General features: G+C 43.4%; 1 protein-coding gene across 1 annotated transcript in view; it reads left to right on the top strand.

Moving 5' to 3' along the window:
- Positions 1-19,463, top strand: part of ESPN (espin) — a 926,204-nt gene that overhangs the window by 132,494 nt on the left and 774,247 nt on the right. The window contains exon 2 of the mRNA XM_078642618.1: positions 2,127-2,320. Coding sequence (XP_078498744.1) covers positions 2,127-2,320 — 194 coding nt within the window. The remainder of the gene's footprint in view (positions 1-2,126; positions 2,321-19,463) is intronic.

The following is a 19,463-nucleotide window of genomic DNA, read 5'->3' as shown; positions in this document are numbered from 1 at the left end:
GTGGATGTCGTCAGGCTTAGCAGTTGCAAAGATCTGCATCCTCCAACACTGGCGCCTGCTGATTCTCCCAACACACTAAGAATGATAAACCAACCCTTTCAGATTAGTCACATACGAGAGGCGCATATGCAAAGCGTAGGACAAACTGCCCCAGTTTGAGGGTGTGCTAACCTGTTCATGCGAGTTTTAGATCCTTAACTTATGTTCCTTAAGATAGTGGACAGATACGCTCACCCCTTAAAATATTTACTTGCACTGGGGGGCGGGAGGGAGGTTTCCAACCGCCATGGTGTCCCTGTGGCACATGATTCGATCCAAAACAACGAAGGGATAAAGGGGGAACTGGCTGTTAGACTGAACTGCCAGATTTCCACAGGCTCCAGAAGTACTTGATCAGATTCGATTTCATTTGGCGTGATTAATAAAATAAATCTTGCCGTATTCAAGTTTAGACATCATGCACATGCATACAAAAAGTTACAATCAATTAAAAATCAATGATAATCGATGCAAAACAGCGAGGAGAAGGAGCCCCAAACTGTGGATCAAACGCCTCAGGGGCTAGACATAGAATCCTCGTTCTTCTTACACAATAAAACTAAAATCTGAGTAATGCAATAAAAGAAGATTACCGAATAAAATATAAACCATGGGAAGGTTAAGATTTGCACTTCAGCTCTGCCATTTTAATTCTGGGAAATAAAAAATTGGTCCCAGTCTGACCGTAATTGGCCGAAAGGCCACAGTTTTGAGAATCAAATTTTTAAACAGTGCCACCATAATGTAGCCCTCACTGCCACATACATGGGGATTTGTTATTGTCCCCAAGGTATTTATTGCAGTCATCAAGAAGTATTTGACTTACATACTGAGGTTGAAAAGATCCACTCTGCCTCCATTCCTGCATTGCTCTTGTCGGACAAACTGTGAGGGATGTGCAAGCCAGACGAGCTTAGTGGTTGAAGAGGGGGTGGTAGAACGGGGGACGGATAGCAGCAGTGTTCCAGATGTGTTCTATGATGGCAACATCTGTATTACTTTACTTGTTTTTCCTTTTCTCTTTTTAAATCAATTTATTTGGCTGCTATTTATCATGCTGTGCTTTGTACGTTTGCCTTAACCTAATAACTATTTCAGCCTTATAGACTGGTCTCTTGTTTTAGACCTGTTGCATTGCAAAATAATAAAGAAATATTTTTTAAAGAAAGCATAGGCAAAGCTAAAATGTTAGCAGACAATTCATGACAGACGTATTGGCTTTGCCAACGCTCGACTTGAATTGACAATGATTTTAACAGCACAAAAATGTATTCACAGTAGCAAACGTAGGCCCTGGGCATTATCAGACCTAAGAATCACATAAATCTTTAATGCATCTTACCTATATAGACGTGTATTGCAATTGTTAAGCAATACACATATAGGTAGTAAAGTGGTAGGGAAAAGCTTGCAAACAAACGTTATTGAAACCCTAGGCGAAATGAGAGAATATTTGGTATCAGCAGGAATCACAATTATATGCATAAAACACTTCAATTCCAATAAATCTCTGAACGTTCCCCCAGTTTCCAGTCCTCTAAAATTGTTAGCCATATTGGTTCCTTTATGAAGTTTCATGCACAGCACAATATTCAGAATGCTGAAGTTATTAAGGTTCTGGTCAAAGCGGGACCACTAGTAATTACTCAGGTCCCATGAACCCATTTCCGGCACTGTTGCAATACCATGAGAGCACACCTTCACCATCACGCATAAAACCAAAATGCACATGGCGCACTATTAACCCACACCTTTTCAACCAAGCACAACATACGGTGTAGCATGCTACTGTCCGTAAAAAGCGCTTTGGGACGTTATTAGAAAGATGAAGCACTATATAAATGCAAATACAATACAATATTTTTATGTGTAGGCGCCTATCACACTCATAATTTCTCCATTTACAAAAATTTATTCATGGAATTCTCTATTTTATGGATGGTATTTTTTTAGGAAAGATGTACTTGTTTGTGTTGATTCTATTTTCACCTATAGGAAGCCCACCCAAAGCCTCTTTAGCAGCCTATTTAAAAAAAAAATCTGTATCACAATTCAAAGACTTAATTATATTTGTGTTCATTCCACAGGACAAGGATAATTCCGGTGCCACGATTCTGCATATCGCCGCGAGGTTCGGTCACCACGAAATAATCAATTGGTTACTGCGCTTCGGAAGCAGTGACGCAATGGTTACTACAGACACAGGAGCATTACCTATTCACTATGCAGCGGCCAAAGGAGATCTCCCCTCGTTACAGTATTTGTTAGAAGACTGTCCAAAGTAAGGATTTTATTTTACTCACAAACATAAAATAAACAGTGAGCCTGATTTAGTGGTATTATGTGTGCAATTTTAAGCCCAATGTCATGTCTTTGTGTTAGGCTAAAAGTATACATATTTTTTCAGGAGCTGTCTTGTGTAATTACAATATTTAAAAAGACTGCAAGCTTGTTGCAAGGTTTACTAATATTGTATGCTCACAGATCTTTCCAAATTCACCTACACCTAACACATTAAGTTAATGTAATCTATTTACTTTGTTTGCATCTAAAAATTGCATTAATATCGGGATTCCATATACTGAGTAAAAATCATTTTATTTAATTTCCAAAACAAATCAAGGACAATTATACACTGCATTTTATTCTATACAAAGAGAAAGGGGACTGCCTTCTCATTTCAAAGTTGTTGTCATTTACAACTACTACCGGTGCTTCTTTTAGTGTTACTAATAGCATTTCTACCTCTTCCATTTTTAGTTCTACTTCTACTCTAGTTACAAGTAGTTCTATCCACTTTAGTACTGACAGCGCTATTATGTATACTGTAATACTGCTATTAGTATTACTATTGTTACTACTGCAGGTAGTAGTAATGCACTGGGCAATGATACAAATGCTAACACTAATATTGGTTTTACTACTTCTATATATAGTATAACTACTATTGATTTTATAAGTACTACTGGTACCACATCATCAGTTCTTAGTATTAGTGCTTGAGCACCAGACAATAGTTCTATTATTAGTACTACTGCTGCTGAAAATGACTTCTGAATAATTCTTTTTTTTCTACTGGTAGAAAGCCTACTGGTCTTACTACTAGCAGTACCACTGCTACATGCCCCTCTACGTCTACAGATAGCACAGAAAATGACTAATTAATGTGCTACTACTCATGATACTTCTAGTGCCAGGATAAACACTAATCCTACTAGTTTTACTACTGGTGCCACTTACACTGGCACTACAGCTAATTATAGCACTACTTCTACTATTACTACCAGTGCATTTGCAACTATCTTTTAATGGATGACCCACCCAATCACGCCAGTCCCAATCACAGAGGCGTGGCCATCAATATTGCAGCAAGTGCAGTGGCACCAAGGTCCACGGCTCTTCGGGGCTCCATGCACAAACATTATAGCTAGATTGTGCCACCAAACCAGGGTATTGGGGAGCCACCTTACTTGGTTAAATTAGGACCCAAGGCAGCCTTACCATTCTACTGCTCTAATATATGATAGCTTGTTTTCATTCTGGTAACGATTTCACAATGTCCATGAAAAGGTACATGTGTGAATCCATCACTGACCGTTTACTCCATGAAACCAGGGCTTGACTGGGAACCCAAAGCAGCCCTGGCAATTTTCTCTGACCAGCCGTTGGCCTTGCCCCGGAAGACTGGAAAAGCTTGTTTGCTGCTTTTGTTACTTAGGGCCGATATTGCAGTACCACTAAAAAACAGGTCCCCAGTAACAAAACTGGCCTCCACCCTTCCAACCTCCCGGGGAAACGCCTGATGCACGGTACGGCCAGTCCGGCCCTTCATGAAATTGTTGCAGCAAAAGGTCTACTCAATGAGTTTGAACTCAGTGAGTTCACCCAATACCATGCTGATAAATCAGCGGAGTGCTGCGAAGTAGACAAAAGAAGACAATCTTTGACCTCGTTAACATCAAGAGGTGTGTCGCACAGATGCTGACGTCACAGAAGTTAACATTCAAGTTAAAGGTCACTTGCATATGCACTCATTTATAAGTCTAAAATCTCAAACTGAAATGAAATAGATTGGTTATCTAAAAAGCTGTATAACAAAGCAAGGTGACACATCGTTACATAGGGATTTCACAGTGATCATAATGTCTGTGTATACATCAGTGGCGGTGAGGTGCAGAGGATCCCTCCACATTCGGTGCAGGTCGTGCAACATCTTCCATGCACTTAGGGGCCTGAATAAGGAAGATGCAACTTCAAGTTGCGCAAAGTTTAATATTTTAGTTTGCTCCTGGTTGCCAAATGGTAGAAATGGGCCAGGCGGCATACATGCTCATGAAAAATGCCCTAGTCTATAGTTATAAAATGTGCGTTATTGTGTCTCTTTTTTGTATATAATTCTTCCTTGTTTATAATTCCTTTTTTGTCAACTACTTTCAGCTAGACGACTCGTGCATAGTTGTTTATGAGTATTTTACTAATTTAGCACTTTATTTCGAGTTTGACAGATACTGTCACAGATGTGGAGGATGGTGAACCTGCCTTATTACAAGTGCATTATAGGCTACGGCACTTGTAGTTTGGCAGATGGGATATTTGTCATGTTTTGATGGATAATCCTGTCCACCAAACTCTAAATAGGTCCCTTAGTCTGGATTATTTGCCACTCCCTCTAATTTCAAAGCCTCCATTTGTCGTTGGATCTGATCAGCAGTCCAGATTCAACGTTGATTTGTCGCTGAATAGCATCAAATCACCATTTTCAAGCTGTTTTGCGGATGTTTGAAAGAAAATCATCCATCTATATAGTCAAATGGAAGGAAAGTCACTTCTCCAATTCTCCTATTGATATCTTGACACAAGTAATCTCTTAATGGCCTGCTTTGACAAGCATGGCCATTGCAACTTGACTTGTTTCCTGCAGTTTCCCACATGACTAACGCCCATGCTTTAGAAGCCACCAGGAAAGATTTTCCTGTTCACACATTGTGGCCTTTGAAGTGCTTGAGGCATTTGATGTTTTCTTACTTTGTTTTACCTGTCTTATACTTCCTCATGATCATACCTGTGGTTTTCTGAGTTTCCCCACGGGTCCTTTTACCTAGTTGAGCCTTCGAAAGTGCCCCTTTTTAGCATGTTCTTCTCAGATTAGCATGGATGTCGCTGCCTAGCATGGATGTCAATTAGGGCAGTCATGAGCAGATACTGCTACCCCTGGCTTGCCGTATGGTATTGACACTATCCTTGTTACGCCTGATGCCGAAGGCAATGGCAAGACAAGTAAGTAACCCTCTTGGTCCTGATTACTTACTCTAGCTTTCATGCCTTGTCCTTCCTGTAACTACTCCGTAGCAAGTAAGAGGCGGTTGATGGGCAAAGTGTGGGGCAAGGAGGTGAACCCTGTATTGTCATTGAGGGTCAAAGGGTACGTGATGTCTGTTTTGCAAGCCCTGTTAATTTGGTGAGTCAATGCAGGGTTTCCCAACTGGACTTCCTGCTTTAGAAATATCCAAGACTGGTGCCACCAATCTCTGCTACGCTGCCTATGTATTATCTTTTGTCAGTCCAGCACCCCCCATGTGCTGTAAGACGTTTAATTTGCCTTTTTGTCCCAAATATTTCTCATTAGAACAAAGGTTGTCAACAATGGTCGTTGGAAACCGCTATATTGCACCCGTTTAGATCCATTGTATAAACTTTGCTATCTTGAGCATAGCCTATTTATTTTGACACTTCTGTTGTTTAAAATGTAACGAGGACACGCTAGATGCGACACGAAGAAAAGAATGATGAGTAAGTTAAGTACTTAATACAAAAGATAACCATTAAAAAAATGTTTTTTAAAGTGATTAACACGAGGGCAACAGTTGATTGTTCTACTTGAAAATAAGACTCAAAATAATTTGATAATAAATGTATTAGCCTAACTGGCAGCACCTTTTTTGTAATGCTTCATATTTAATATGGCGCAGCAATATCTTGACACAAGATAATTGACTTATTGTAGAGTGACTTTTCAAAAAAGAAGTCCTTTTGGCCACTGTCCGGTAAAGTCTTCAAGCCGCAGGAAGTCATAACATCTAGACAATCCTTGCAATAAGTACTGCTTTCGACCCTTGCATATCAGAAAAGGGATACTGTGCATCGCTATTGCGCACCAGTCATTGTAAGGTTTACCTTTCTTGCGTTGTTTTTGCCCATGTTGTACAATTTTCGGTGTCTACCTGCAGCCCTGCTCATTTATTTATCTGTTTTACACGCGCTCCTACACTTAAAATATTGGTGTCCTTTACAATGAACTTCAAAGGTCACGATACACAGATAACAACAATAATCTGAACACGGGTAAAGCAGTAAACTTGGGGAGTAAGTTCTGGAGTCAATGGGAACAACATGCCATTAGATATAAATCTACGGATGAGTTTTTGATTGTTTCCTAAAGGGTTCAGCTCTTTGCCCACTGGAATGGATTCCAGAAGGGTGTTTCACCGCCTGAAAGTTTGGTTCAAAGCCTTGAATTTAGGGGGTTCCTTGAAAAAAGGAGACTTGTCGCGGAGACCCCTTTCACCACCTGAGCAGGTGAGCCAGATAATGGGTCAAAGAGTGTGAATGACTTTACATGCTAGGCAATGTCTCTTGACTTTTGTTCCAGCTTTGTTGGCAAATAAAAGTAACCCCTATAAAATGAGTAAGACACTGTAGACTTTTCAGGTGGGTGATATTGACTGAAGAACTGCCTTGATAGCACAATTGAGGATGAGGAACTCTAGAAGGGGTGACATTGCCAAAGACTACCCGAGAGAGGACTAGCATCGTTTTCAGATGTGCAGGGAAGAGAAAGTGTTGGATGTTTCTGGGAGAAAGTACTGACGAAACGTGGCTAATTTTGCTAAGTACATGATTTGTGAGACACGTTTCAATGTGGGGTCGAGTGTTACCTGCACGTAAATAATCTATGGAGAGGGCGATACAACAAAGCCACTCACATTGGGTTCCTCAGACTGTGCTCATTATTGAGCCAACTAGACATGTGCAGTTGTGTTTCTGTACATTAAATGTACATGCCTGAGATACTGACACAAAATGATTGAAGACACATATATTTGTTCTGCTGTGTAAGGCACTCTGGCTTACTCCTAACGTACTCTCTATTGTCCTGGAGGTATAAACATCTACAAATGAAAGACGTCTTTGAGATATCTTTCCAAGCACTTTGCCATACGGAGATGCCACAAAACAGCTGTTCCGAACATACCTAAATATTTATATTGCTTGCAGTTCACACAAAAAGAAAGTGATCTTATAATTTAATTGGAATTAATATTGTTTTCTTGCTCTCACCCCAGTGCTGGTCTGGTACAAAACGCTATCTTTGGGAGATAATAGTTCCCATGACCACAATTAAATGTATTGTGATGTTAAAAAGCCCAGTAACCCAGGATATCGCCATACTCATACTATGTAACATGTATTATCCCCTTTTCATGCCAGCAACATCATGCAATGCAAAGAAGAAAGACTATAATTGGAAAATGCCCCCTCACATCCAAAATGGACACAAGGATGCCTTTTGCACTAAGAAGTAGCGCTAAATGTAACAGAACATGAAAAGCAGTGCGAGTAGCCATTTGTGCTCACTAAATGTCTACTTTGGGGTGGGATATTCCCCCAATTTACACTTTGAATTTAGCGCTGGTTTCTTGGCGTCCAAAGTGAATGCAGGGTTCATTTTGCACTAAGACAATGGCACTAAATGCAAAAGAACATAAGCAGCAGAGTGAGCAGCCGCTCTTGCTTGTTAAATGTGCTCTCACAGTAGGATTTTCCCCACAAATTACTCATAATTATGGAAGTTGGAGTGATCACGTTATTATTGGTAATTCCACATCAAAGGGTAATACGTTATTAACAAATATACTCAAACGTCTGTAGTGTAATTAAATTACTCAAAGGCCTATAAAATTTCAGCAGCATGTCAAGACCAGACTTGAGGCCCGATTATGACTTTTGGCGGAACAGTGGAGCGGCGGTACGACCTTTCAGTGATCAGGCGCGTAATGGGACCACACTTCAAGGTTCCTGCATGGCATCGACTCGAAGGTGCAAATGTTATGCCCCCTGTGTGCATCCACATGTGATTGAGGCACAGGGGGCCCTGCAGGGCCCCCTTTGTTTCCTCTAGTCTAAGGTTTACATGGAGGAAGAACCTCCATGGAAACCCTGGTGGAGAGGAAACTCGTAATACGCTTAGTGGGACCATGGCAGTCCCGCCAAGCATATTGTGGCCTCTGATCGCCGCTCTAACGCCAGGGATTGGCAGTCTCCTGTCAGAGCCGGCAGTCTCAAGGCGGTCCGACCGCCTAACTCCAAATGAGGCGGTCAGACCACCGATGCAGCGGTGGCTGGACCCACCGTGCCATCACGGGTCTGGTGGTCCTTGGACCACCAGACTCGTATTAGGGCCGTTATTGGCTTTGCCCATGCTGGTTTGAATCTGCTTCTTAATGGCTTTCAAAATAGTACTTTCTTTTGTTTCTCTAAAGACTGTTTTGTTCAAGCTGTTTTCTCATGTATTATACTCCAATGTTCAATTTGATCCTGGATCAGGATATATAAAAACAAAATAAATAAAAAGGGTCATGGTCAGGACTTCGATACAGTTGTAGTTACATTTATATCAATGCAAGCAATTTGGTAAATGTTGAAGAACATTTTGTTATTCTTTGGCATTGATTTGTAATTAATGTCAGTCTAATGTCAAATGAAACGTTGATGTACCATTGGTGGTTTTGGTATATGATTCTCTAGTGTTTGTATTCTATGATTATTTTTTCCGGTTTTCAGTGTGCATTTTTTGTGGCAAGTGTTGTTTTTTGCTAGTGTTTTTCTAACATTTAGAGATCCATTTTAATGAGTGATTGTACATCTCAAAGAACTTCAAAGAAAATGCATAAAACTACACCTCTCCTGTGTTCACTAAAAAGTTAACTTTTATTACCTCACTTGCGCAACCTCATATTACAGGATATACAAGCTGTTGTGTCTATCAGTGATTTGTGCAATGAGCTTTTTGTAGACTGTGCTTACCTCATTCTCTCAAAGTTTTTGCACAAAGATATCTATGTTGCTGAGCCTGTATCTCACTCTGCTCTTCTGTTTCATACTCACAGTCTCTGTCTTGCAAAACCTCCACTCACATGCTTAGTATGTTTCACACTTTCACACTTTCAGGACTCTGGCTGGTTTAGAGGATAAATACATGGCTTACAATTTTGAGGCTGATAATGAATTTGGCGGTCTTGAGGCGAGCCGCAACGAGAGTGCCCCGCTGCAAGGCCAACAAACCGGTAGTCAGGCCTCCTGCAGGATTACGAGGTAATTCAGTGCAAACGGTCCTGCTGCAGCAGTCCCACGGCGGTGCCTTTCTAAGGCTCAAAGGAGAGCCATAGAAAGGCAGCACCGTGCGAGCACTGCAGCACGTTCCTGCACAGGGAGAAAAGCACCACGTTGTGCATTTTTTCCTGTGCAGGAACTGGGGGTGGAAAGAAGCAGGAGGGCACAACATGTGCCCCACTGCATGCATCCCCATGCACAGAGGCGACAGAGGGCCCCCGGAGTAGCCTCACTGCCACCCTTTCCATGGTGGTCTCACTGCTGTGGATAGAGTCCCAGTGAGGCAACTCCTAATATGCTCAGCAATGCCGCACCAGCACCGCCAGCATATTGCGGCCTCTGATCGGTGCACTACCACGGCAGAATCCATGATCCCCGGCAGTTGTGGCGGTCCTGTGGCGATCCAACCACCAAGCTTAAAATAGGGCGGTTGGACTGCTGGTGTGCCAGCACCGCCACAATGGGTTCGGCAGTTACTCACAATTAGGCCCTTTGTTATTTTCAAATATTGCTTGACCAACCAATGCACATCCAGAGTTCATTCACCTAATGTGTCCTAAATGTTAGAAAACGTGTAGGGGTGGTTAAAGACACCACAGTGTAATACCTTTGGGAATTATTTTACCTCAATGGCACTCTTAATATGCCTACATCACAGTAGTGCTCCCATTATGTGTACATTAATAGCTGCCACGTAATGTTACTGTGAAGTGTGACACCATTTGCCAATACTGACTACCTGGAAGTTAGGGTTATTATATTACACTGTTTTTGAATGCTAAAAGGATTTGTCACTGCTTTCACTATGTTCATGGTGCAAACAAATCTCATAGATAACCGTCAAACCACAAAGTGCAGTGGCGAATGTCTTAATAAGGATACATGCTTGTGATGAAATGTCATGAGAAATCAGTAATTTCGCAGAACAGTGATAACATAAAAACATTGTGAAAAGATCAAATGTTATTTAATCCTCTCAAATTCTCTAAACTATGAAATAAACACCTGGAACGCATTTTAAAAACCTGCACCTCTGTGCACGAAGCTAGGGATTGTAGAATCAAAAGGAAAACCAAAAGCCCTTCTTCATCCTTTTAGGACAAAGGCATATTGTGTTGAGCTGGCACAAAAATATGAAAATATTATTACTTCACTCTCCCGCCCTCATTCTCTCTCACACACTTCATCTGTCTCTCTGTCGTATACACACACTTTTTCCTCTCTCTCTCTCTCGTTTCTTCTCTTATGTTATTTGGATCCCATTATCGTTTATTTCAAACTCATCCCTAAGTGCCTACTATTCTATTTTTGGGGATGGAATTCTTGATAATGTGTGAGGGCAGGGCAGTGTATGGCTATGAGTGTTTCTCCATTTGTACTGCAGAGTGCTACTTCCCTATTTCTGATGTTTTACTGGTGCCTATTGGTTTAAATTGAAAGCAGAAAACCCAATCTTGGGTGGACATTTACCTGCTGAACATAAGATCTGTGGTTAGACCCTTCCACAAAACATTGACTCCATATCTGCTTTTTGCATAATTAATATTCTCCCAATGGGACCTGGACTTGATTTAGGATATGGTGGAGCATGAGTGCCAGAATAAACTTGACGAGGCATCTGCCCTACAAAACCCTGTTTCCTATGCTCCATCAGAGGTGGGGAATCTGCTGACTGTGCACCAGTTGAACATCTGATGTTGCTCAAATTAACAGTGGCTGATCATCCACTTGGCTGCTGATTTGTGGATCTGCTGGTCTACCCTACCTAGGGTTGTCTTCACATTGCAGATTTACCAGCCAGGTTCACCCATGAAAATAAAATAACCTCCTTGTGCAGAAAGAAGCCCCCTTTGGTTTTTGTAATAAGCAAATCCCTCTTTGGAAGTTTGGTTCTGAAAAGAACAGAAACAAATGCCTACCCTGTATTGTATTCCAGTGAAAAATGTCTGCTATGCTGGCAGAAACACTTTCATCACAGGATCCTAAAGGGTCTCCTTGGACATTATAGCGTTTTACAGCTAATATACATGTTAGAAATCCAGGTTGTAGGGTTTCTGGGCAATGAGAAGTTGCTGGCCCCCAATTATACCAATTTAGATGGTTTGCTTCTGGTGTGCTTGGGCTCATGTATTTTATTTTATTTTATTTATTGTCTTATAGAGCGCAAACGTGACCCGTTAGGGTATCAGAGCGCTTTACAGGGATAACACGTTGTAAACAAGTATCAAATAGACAAAGAAAAAAAAGTAGGAGTAGAAGGAGGTGAAACATTTGGGAATAACAGGGTGCATACAATGTTCAGATCATGACGCAGAGAAATCCAGCAAATAATTTGTGGGAGTACAAGGTCACTACAAGATGGATAGCAGGCAGTCAGTCCAAACTCTAGCAGCAACACAAATAAGCAAAGACACTGAGCGGTGTGTGCAATGCATGATTCATGGGTGAAACATGCCCATTAGGAAGGTTTTGGCTTCCTTTTTAAATATTGACAGAGAGGGAATTTTTCTAATGACAGATGGCAGCTAGTTCCAGATTCTTGGTGCGGCCCCAGAGAAAGCACGGTTGTGTTTTTTCCTTTCGGAAACGAGGTGGCTGGAGCACAAAGTCTCTGGTGGACCTGATGTTTCTGGCTCCTCCAGAAACCATGATTTTCTGGGCAAGAAATGCTGGGGATTTCGTGTGTAGTGCTTTGTGGGTGATACATGCCAGTTTGAGTTGGATTCTGGCTTCAAGAGGAACCCACTCAGTGACTTCAGATGCGGTTCGATGTGGTCGAATTTTTCCGAGCATGTTAAGAGTCTGGCGGCAGCGTTGAGGCACGCTTTTAGGTGGGCCGTGGAGATCTTGGGCAAGCCTGAAAGGGTAGAGCATCCATATTCGATTCTGGAGATAACTAATGCCTGGGCTGCCATTTTTAGGTCCGAGGCATCAAGGAAAGGTTTTAGTTTCCTCAGGTAGCTCAGGTTAAACCTGGCAGTTTTGGCCATCGAGTTGATGTGGTCTCGCATATTCAGGTTGCTGTCCAGGGTTATGCCAAGAGATTTGGCAGATTCCACTATGGTTGGTGTGCAGTTTAGTGCTTTGATCGACTTGCTCCATTCCTGGATGTCTGTGTTACATTTAGGTGGGAAGAGTAGAAGGAACTCCATTTTTTGTGCATTTAGTTTGAGCTGGTTCCAGGCGAGCCAGTGAACAGTCAGCTTTAGGTCCTCATTCAAAGAGTAGATCTCCTCTAGAGATGAGATTTTGATTTTGATCTGGATATCATCAGCATACATCTGGAAGGAGAGGTTGGTGGTACGTAGTAATTCAGCTAACGGTTCAAGGTAGAGATTGAAGAGAGTTGGGAAAGAGTTGATACTTGGGGGACTCTGATCGTTATCGGGGAAGGAACAGATAGATTACCGTGCAGTTCCGGAGGATGGATCTAAACCATTTGAAAACGGTTCCCCTTACTCCCATCCTGAATTTGAGGCATTCAAGTAGTTTCCTGTGGTTGACTGTGTTGAATGCCGAGGATAAATCCAGTGGAATTAGGAGACAAGTTTTGCCTTGGTCAGGGGCTTGGAGAGCATCATCCATAATTTGGAGAATAGTAGTTTCTGTGCTGTGCCCAGGCCTGAACCCAGATTGGAATTTGTCCAGCAGATTAAAATTGGTGATATTTTGGCTCAGTTGAAGTTGCACACATTTCTCCAGAGCTTTCACTAGAAGTGGGATATTGTATATTGATCTGAAATTGTCTAGAGTAGCAGGATTCAAGGTGGTTTTTTTTACGATGGGGATGACTTGACCGGCTTTTAGAGAGTCAGGTATGGACCCTTGTGGTAGGGAAGCACTGATTATTGTAGTCCAGATGGGAATGATAAATTGGGAGGTCACCGTCACGCAGTTGGAGGGGAGTGGGTCATTAAAGTGGTTATTCGGATTTAAGGAGGAGGAATTTTCGACATGGAATGGTCGTCATATAACGTGAAATTGGACCAGTGCGCTTGGTTCTTGGTTGTTGTCTGGGTGGGAAGAGAGGATAGATGGGACACGGCAGGAAGAGGTCAGATGTTAGTGGCGAATCAAGTTCTTTTCCTAGGGAGGTAATTTTGTCTGTAAAGAAGGAGGAGAACTCCTCACAGGTTATTAGGGATTTTGAGGTTTCTTTGGAAGTTTTTTCCAGTTTGTTAGATTGGTGTTTGACCATTTCACAGAGCCTACGAGGTCTGTTCTTAGTATTTTCCAGTTCCGATCTTAAGATCTTGAGGGCTGCTCTCTCCAGGTTCTTTCTGTTTGCCAGAGGGTTCTCCATTCATTGCTGAGGGATCCGTTGAACCAGGGTTGTTTGTCTTTAGCTCTGGATCTTTTTAGCTTTAGGGGGGCAAGATCATCAATAATGTCAGACATAGTCGAGTGTAGTGTTCTGTAAGGTTGTTGACCTTTGAGAGATTTGGGGGGAGGGGGTCATTCTCGCAGTGTGCAGCCAGCTTCTCGAGATCTACGCTCTTTGTGTCCCTGAGCCAGAGTTTCGGTTTCACAGGTTATGCTGGCCTTGTCTTGTGGGTGCCAGGCAATAGGAAGGTCAAAATTGGTGGTCATGCATGTCGCATGGATCTATTGAGTTAAGCTTGACAACCGTTGCCGTAGCAATGATCCAATCCAGTGTGGCGCATTTCATGTGAGTTGGTAATGTGCAGGCTTGAGTAAGTGATTGGTCAGCAGGGAATTCTTTGAGGGCATTAACCTTAAGGTCATTGATATCATTCTATTGCAGATTAAAGTCTCTGGGGAAAATGTGGGGGGGAAACATTAGCTGTAATGATTTCCATGAGTTGGTCGATGAAGGTGTTGTTCTTGCCTGGGGGATGTGGTAGAAGATGTGCAGTTTGAACAACTGGGTAGCGTCATTACATATGGAGATCTTTGCAGTAGTCGGTGGGGTCACCGTGAAGTTCAGTGACGAGGAGGTCTGAGCAGTAAATGCAAGCAATGCCTCCCGCTTTTTAGGTCTCGCCCTGCGATTGCAGGCCAAAGGCCTGCTGTCGCAGAGCGAGACTATTGTTATCATTCCGGCTTTCAAGGACTGAAAGGGAGCCGGAGAGGACAACAGACTGTCACGCGCACGCAGCAGCAGCAGCAGCAGCCTGCCGGGATCAGGTCGCGCGCATCAACAGGCTCTTCACAACACATGCACAACACACATACAGCCCCCCCCGCATACACACACACATACATACATACAGAACCCCCCCATACACACACACACACACGCACGCACACACACACACACACATACACAGAGAACCCCAGGCGCTTACACGCACATCCCCTACCTCGTCTCGGCGTCTTCGCGCTCCCTTGCCCCCGCTCCTCTGGTGCGCGCGCACCACAGGTTTCGATTCCCGCGTCGGCTCCTCTACAGCCAATCAGGATTCCCGCGTCGGCTCCTCTACAGCCAATCAGGAGGCAGAACTCCTTTTAGAGATGCTCCCTCTCTGGTCCGCTACCATTTTTAGGGCTCGCCTACGACGAACGTGTATCTATAGTGTGCCGCCTGACTTGTTTTCTTTTTGCTTCACATAGATCGATGCAGGAATAGTGTATGTTAAAAGTATCTATGACATTGTAACTAATGATCAAAAGGCTATAATACATATGCTAAATCTCTCATCGTCCAAAATACTTTTATAAGCTACTAGGAAGCCAAATATATTGTCGCTACGTGGACTCGAAAACGCAGGCGGAAAACAGAGCAACAGATACCCGCCCCTGTGCGTAAGTCACTGGGAGACGCAGAGGCAGGGCCAGGGAGGCAGACGAGCCCCCAGCTGTAGAGAGGGGCCGTGGAGCCCGCCCCGAGGACATCATGCAGCCCCCTGCATACCCATCTCACAACGGGGACTTCACCTTTGTGTCATCAACAGAGGCAGCAGGTGAGGAGAGCTCAGTACCTACCACCAGGGATCCATTTCCAACCAGGCAGTTGTGCGAGAAGCAGCGCCTCCGGCCCTTTGCCTGTTTTAAAGTTCTCCTTTGTACTGTTTGTTTTATTTACATTTCTCGCGCAGTCTTGCTTATAAGACTCATGTTAACCGATTTATGTACGTAACGGGAGTATTGCGGCCTGGACTTTTGTTTCCTAAACACACTACTGGTGTGGGGCTAGGGTTCGTTAGAGTACGGCGGTGTCAGATCTGTCCTCGGGTGGCTGTCAGTGATTGCAACGCAGGTAGTTGTAATTGCCTTCCTTGTGGAAACCAGTAAAGGCTTTCTGTCTGACAGCAAAGCCCTAACAACTTTAATGTCACCTTTTACTCTATTCAATTATACATATACACAATGCAGAAGGTCTGTACACCACTACTTGCCTGCTAATCACGGGGTGTACTAGCGTTTGGAAATAACTGATGCGAATGGCACCTTTTCTACATCTCATAAGTAAACAAGCAGGGGGTTGAGATCAGCGGTCGAATCTAAAGGGTATGGTAACTGCAATGGCGAGTACGACGGGGAGTCCTCGGGAAGCGTGGGAAGGGAGGTCAGAGATGTGGCTAAAATAACAAAATGCACTGTATGTAATTATATTCTAGGCCTTTCATTTACAGTTTGCAGGTAACTATATAAAATGAGTAATACACACAAGTAAAACTGTGGTAAATACATTGTTCTGCTAGGAAAGCTTGGTTTATTAATGCAATAACATCAGATGTCTGTCCGTGTAACTAGAGGGTCACTGATTTGAGTACTTGAAGATGCACTGGGCAATAATGAAATGTATTTATGGTGCAAGGAGGTTCCAGCCTGTAACAGAAAACACTGAATATAACTCATTAAAAAAATATATTCCACACAGTATAAGAGGTTGCCAAAGTTTAAATCGAATTGCACACAGTATAAAATTGGCTGTATACATATGAGAGAGGCTGCCACAAAATGAGCAGAATGATTCACTGTTAAGTGCGTTGAATATATATATTTTATAGATGTGCAGAATCAGACTGTACCAAACATTTTTTACGTCTCGCCTTTGAATTCCGCTGTAGGCGTCTCACCAGCCTATTGTTTTCCCAAAAAGTCATACATAATATGCAAACATAGTGTCCCTCTTTTAATGTGTGGATATTAAGATCATTGCATTCCACATTATCACAGGCTATTGTTTTCCCCAAAGATCATAGATAAACTGCAAACATAGAAGCTATTGGCATTGTAAATGACAATGCCATTTATTTATCTGTTTCAAAACCAACACATAAATAAAAATGTTGTCATTTACAATGCCAATAGCTCTAACTTTTGCAAAGGCGAGACCGTTGCATTGTAAATGCTTGTTTTAATTGCCTGTCAAGCCTCATGATGTTATAATTTGGAGGGACCAATAAATCTAGGTAAGGTGACGATGATTCATTGAGCCATGATTCAGTAAGGATTGCTACATCACATTTTTGGCTAAGGATGAGAGGGGCAATGTCGGAGGCATGCTTTGCTGCTGATCGGCAGTTAATTAGAAGGTCGGAGAGAGGCGGGTCGGTGCATGTCTGAGTTAGGAAGGATAAGGGTACTTGCGCAAAGTTGTTGCTGTTTACTCCTCTGTTACGGAGAGTTGATGTTCTATTAGAGTTGATTGCAACCTTGTGAATTAAGCATTCAACTTTCTTGTCTGTAGGATTGGGGGCATCAGGAGAGGATTTATAGGATAAGAGGAGGGCTTGAATTTCGTCCTCCTAGAGGTAGTTAAGATGCTTGCGAGGGCGAAGGTGTCTAAAGGCAAGCGGCAAGGGTTAAAGGAAGACCTTGGTGAGTGGAAGATCTGAGTTCTGGGAGAGCTTGATATTCGAGATAGATTGTTCTGTGAGGTTAAGGATGCTTTTCAGTTCAAGAACGGAGTTATGGATGCTCTGAGCTATGTTGGTTGCCCTGAGGTAAAGAGTTTCAAGGTCCATAAGTGAAGGTTGATCTTGCGGGAAGGCGACCAGTGGGTCAGGACTTGTTCTGCTGGCATGGTTGGGTCGCCTGGTAATAATAATAATTAATTAACCTTTTAAAGCACGCAGCTACCCCCAACAGAGGTGTCCCAGCGCTGGCGGAGTCGAGAGAGGATGAGGGTGAGTTAGAGTTGCCGAATCGCTAGAGGTTAGGGGAGGCTAAAGAGCCAGGTCTTCAAAGCATTTCGGAAGGTGGGTTCTGATTTGGTCTTTCTTATGTGTTCCCGCATGGAGTTCCACAGAGTCGCATTTTTAACAGAGAAGGAACGGCCTTCTATTCTGGATCTTGAGAAGCGTGGGGTGACAAGGCGTCCAAGAAGGTTAGATCTTAGGGTTCTAGACTGACGGTTTTTTCAGACTCTCTTTCTTAGGTATTGAGGGCCGATATCATTGAGTGCCCTAAAGGCTAGTGTCAGTGCCTTGAATTCAATTCTCTTCTTGACAGGCAACCAATGAAGGCTACGTAGATGAGGGGAGATGTGATGCCTCAGTGGGACGTTTCTGATAAGCCTGGCTGCCGCGTTCTCCACAATCTGCAGTTTCCTAAGCATGTAAGCTGGCAGACCCAAATAGAGACTGTTAGCGTAGTCAAGTTCTGACGTGATCACCGCATGTACTATTGTTTTCCTGCAGTCCATAGGTAGGAAGTGAAGGAATCTCTTGACGGCCTTCATTTTCCAAAAGCAAGACGAGGAGACGTGGCTTATCTGGGTCTTGCATGACAGGGTGGTATCCAGTTTAAAACCCAGATTCCTTGCTGATGGAAGTGGGAGCGGGGGATTGAGCTCTATGGGCCACCAGAGGTCGGGTGAAAGGGTGAGGGTTGATTAGAAAAATAGTACCTCTATTTTATCGGTATTCAGCTTTAGGCAGTTAGCTGTCATCCATGTTGAGATGTCCATGAGACACTGCCTTAAGTTAGAGAATGCAGTCTCGGAGCAATCTTTAAACGAGAACACAAGCTGCGTGTCATCGGCGTATGAGATGACCTCGACACCGTGTTGTTTTACTAGAGGGGCGAGGGGGGCAAGGTAGACATTAAAAAGGGTCAGGCTGAGAGCCGACCCCTGAGGCACTCCACATATCGGGGGGCGAGAAGTGAAGGTGTATGGATGCAAGTGAATTCTCTGTGATCTGCCTAAAAAGGAGCTGAACCAAGCTAAGGTGGTCCCAGCCACTCCCAGCTGTCTGAGTCTGTCCAGAAGGATCTTGTGGGACACTGTGTCGAATGCCGCCAACAGGTCCAACAGCACCAACATTGCATAGTTTCCCTTATCCATTGTCTCCCGGATCATTTCTGTTACTCCGAGTAGTGCAGTCTCAGTGCTATATCCTGGAATAGTGGAGCTTGACCACCCTGCGTCTAGGTTTCTGAGAGGAGGGGTGTGCGAAGGGCTAGGCACCCTCAGCAGGGTGGACATAGGTCTATTGGGGTGGGTGTCCGTGCGCTGTGAGTTACTAGTGTAGTCACTATGAGTGATGGAGAAGAGCGAGGGTAGGAAGACGGCGGCGGCGTTGTCTTATTGAGAGATGATGGAGGTTGGGGGGAGTGGAGGGAGGTTCACTAGTCAATATAGGGAGATGCTGCCCAGAGTGTTGTCTTGCCTGGGGAACACCAGGGGTAGAGTCGGGTCAGTCTGAACCTTAGGAGGGGGGGTGGAAGTGAGAGTGGCTGTAGCTTTGGTGGACATTAATGGGAAGCTCTTAGCCTTGTCCTTAGAGCTGCATTGACCAAAGCTATGAGAAGAGTCAGATGGCGACTGCAGGCGCTGGTGAAGCATAGAGGGATAGGAGTCATGCACATATTTTTTAAGGAAGGCAAAAAAGTCTGCACATTTGTTGAGATCTGTGTTTGGCTCTTGGATCAGAACAGTGTCATTTGTGTATAGGGTAATGGTAAGGTCAGTTCTTAAATTATGCGAGGGCATGATCGTGAGTTTGGCGCTGTACGGAATGTTCCTGGATTCATGAATGCTCAGTAGGTTTGATATGGCTGCGTGCCATAGTTCTGTGCTCATGTTCTAAGAACTTCCAAACTGGAAATCAAATCCAAGGCTT

This window comes from Lissotriton helveticus, chromosome 5_1, assembly GCF_964261635.1.
Source record: "Lissotriton helveticus chromosome 5_1, aLisHel1.1, whole genome shotgun sequence".
NCBI classification, from domain to species: domain Eukaryota; kingdom Metazoa; phylum Chordata; class Amphibia; order Caudata; family Salamandridae; genus Lissotriton; species Lissotriton helveticus.
The sequence above is the reverse complement of the archived record's forward strand: the minus strand, read 5'-3'. Positions and strand labels throughout refer to the sequence as shown.